At 34.8% G+C, this 2,808-nt stretch overlaps 1 protein-coding gene across 1 annotated transcript; it reads left to right on the top strand.

The window, feature by feature from the left end:
• Positions 1-393: 393 nt before the first annotated feature.
• On the top strand, positions 394-2,460 carry LOC109241503. Its single transcript, XM_019408242.1, has 3 exons — positions 394-567; positions 968-1,073; positions 1,989-2,460. Exons 1-3 carry the CDS (start codon positions 535-537, stop codon positions 2,171-2,173), a joined length of 324 nt encoding a protein of 107 aa, XP_019263787.1. The 5' UTR covers positions 394-534; the 3' UTR covers positions 2,174-2,460.
• Positions 2,461-2,808: the final 348 nt, after the last annotated feature.

The raw sequence follows: 2,808 nt of genomic DNA, 5'->3' as shown, positions 1-2,808 counted from the left end.
TAATCGCATATTGCCAAATAACATCATGTCCAACTTTATACATAAGCACACACAAGTTTAGAAACACTAGTGAGGTGGTAATGAAACCATGCATATATTTGATCAATTGCAGCCTCGTGTTTGAATCTAATTGGTTGTTTATATGTGAGTAGATAATTTCATACAATTGGAAAATGCCACTTAGGTAATCTTGGTTTGTTCATTTTTGGTTATTAATCTCTATATATGGCAATACATGGACCCAATAATCACGTGGAGGGGGCAGCTGATTGGAAACCCTAAAAGACAAAGAAATTGTCACTTACAAAATCTTCTCTAATCCCCTCTCCACCAGTTATCATTTATCTCTCACGTGGGACTCCTTACCCCACTCTACTGTTTTGCAAATTCTCCTAAGTTTTCTACACTCTATTTTTATTCACTCACTTTGCCTCAGCTCATGATCTCTTATCATACCATACTCCTATCATCTTTTAGATAATATTTTTCTTCAATTTGTGCTTGGCGATCAACATCAGATTACTAAACTATATCATGAGTGATTCCTCTGCTTCTTACATCCATATGGTAATTTTTTTTTTTTTTTATGACCACTCAATATTTATCATCAACTTCGAACACTTCGTGATAACTTTAAGTGTTAGTACTCTCTATTCAGCAACGGAAATTTAGATGGTTGTACATGTACAAAGGTGGAGCTACAGTTACGGATTCGGCAGAGCTCAGTAGCTTTGGCTCAAATTCTGCATAAATATCTATTAAGAACCTATTAATAAGCTACTCTTTCTAGAATTCAGAGTCCATAAATTCAAAATTCTAGCTCAGCCATTGGTTGTGCATCTGTTCTTATTTCGATTGATCCCGTTAACTAACCTTTTTGTTGTACTGTATAAACTCTGAAACTAATTTATTGTGAATCTTATTCGTTGTTTTTGTTCTTTATTATTGATGCTTAACCCTAATTTAGGTGCAGCACTTGATAGAAAAGTGCCTGATTTTTCATATGACTAAAGAGGAGTGCATGGAGGCACTATCCAAGCATGCAAACATCAAACCTGTAATCACTTCTACTGGTAAGTACTGTAGTGCTTTTCTTTTTTATATGATCCATAGCTACTCCATTAGCTTGTGCATGCATGCAGAATTTCAGTTTGATGGACTTTCCCTTTATATAGTTATGGCCGTCGTTCACTGCGCTTCTGTTGTATTGCCAGCTCCCTTGTCATCATGTCACCAACTTCCTCGACCCTCTAAGGCAGGCGTTAGCCCTCATACATGGTTTTACGATTTTCGGAGACCTATGCTATTGATAAATATATATATATATATATATATATATATATATATATATATATATATATATATATATATATAGTCGCCCGGGTCATATCACTACGACACCCTTTATAAATGAGGAGACACTCTAGATAAAATATAGATGCAAAAGCATCAATATTTTGCACTACTATATATAATAAAGTCACACTCATTAAACCTTAGATCCTTAATTCACCTCAGATGATAGGTGGTCATAGATTTTGTACTACAATGTATAACAAAGTTGTACTCATTAAACCACTTACTTTGGATCTTTGATTCGCCCCGTATAGATTTTGAGGTCTCGTATTATCATAATTCTAATAGTGCTAGATTTAATATATATTTTATACCCTCCAACTTAAAGGCGAATAGTAACTACTTCTAGACGTTAGTCTACAACATTAAGAGCACCAGTGATATTGGTGCACATATATACAAACTTCTTTCAACTATATATTCTTAACCACGGCAGGACCTAGGGGCAGAAGGGGTCCCGGAAAATTACACTTTATATATAAGGTTAAAACTATTTTTTTGTTATGTATATAGAGTATATGTTGAATTTACTTAATTAAGTGATTCGTGTGCTTACCTTCTTTATATTTTGAATCTCTTAGTGAAAATCCCGGATCTGTCACTATTCAACTGATCATGTCCATGTTTTGTAGTGTGGAATGAGTTAGAGAAAGAGAATAAAGAGTTCTTCGAGTCATATACTCAATCACAGAACAAAGATCGCATGACAGAGGCAGAAACTAGCGCGATGATTCAGAAAATGATTTCAAACCATGATCATGATCATTCCAAAGACTATGAGGAAGTAGGTTGTTCGAAGGATTCGGACAGGGAATAACATGTTATGACCACGTAAAAGCGATCTAACCTTTGAGTTCTGGTTGATCTTTAGGGATTTAACTTATATACACTGATCGTGCAAAGCATTTTTACACTATCAAGTGTACCTACCTTATTTTCCATGATTATTAATACTATCAACTATTATGGATGGTTACCTGTAATTATCTTCTATGTACGACCAGACTCAAAGGGGATTCCCTACTTCATTGAAAATTCGGAGATTGTACTATGTGGTCCTTTTCTTGATCATACTATATACTAGTTGGTTGAGTAAATTTAATCTGTTTTTGTTGTCACAAGTTGGTGTACTATTGTCAAGAACCAAAACTTTAAATGAATGGCGTGATATGATTGAAAGTAAGAGTTTATGGAGCTGTGGCCACACTTGGAATCTTCCTCATATTATATGTCTTCTGTTGTCTGTTAAAGGGGCTAGTAAAGTTTGGCTCTTTGGTTGTCTTGTAGTGTTATACAAGATGTCATGTGATCTATGAATGAATATGTAGTGATCTTTTGCAATAAATGAAGCCTCAGAAAGTGGGGGCTACTTGTTCATTTTTACGTCGCAATCAGGGGGAGTACGCACCTTTTCCTTATTTTCGGTGTTTTCCTTAATTAAAAAAAATGTGG

Source organism: Nicotiana attenuata, unplaced genomic scaffold, assembly GCF_001879085.1.
Source record: "Nicotiana attenuata strain UT unplaced genomic scaffold, NIATTr2, whole genome shotgun sequence".
In the NCBI taxonomy this organism is placed as follows: domain Eukaryota; kingdom Viridiplantae; phylum Streptophyta; class Magnoliopsida; order Solanales; family Solanaceae; genus Nicotiana; species Nicotiana attenuata.
Note: the sequence above shows the minus strand (reverse complement) of the source record. Positions and strands in the feature narration are given on the sequence as shown.

Coding starts and splice junctions, on each gene's coding strand:
- LOC109241503 (XM_019408242.1), top strand. CDS start 535: ATGAGTGATTCCTCTGCTTCTTACATCCATATG. Junction 568..967: donor CTGCTTCTTACATCCATATG/GTAATTTTTTTT, acceptor ACCCTAATTTAG/GTGCAGCACTTGATAGAAAA. Junction 1,074..1,988: donor ACCTGTAATCACTTCTACTG/GTAAGTACTGTA, acceptor CATGTTTTGTAG/TGTGGAATGAGTTAGAGAAA.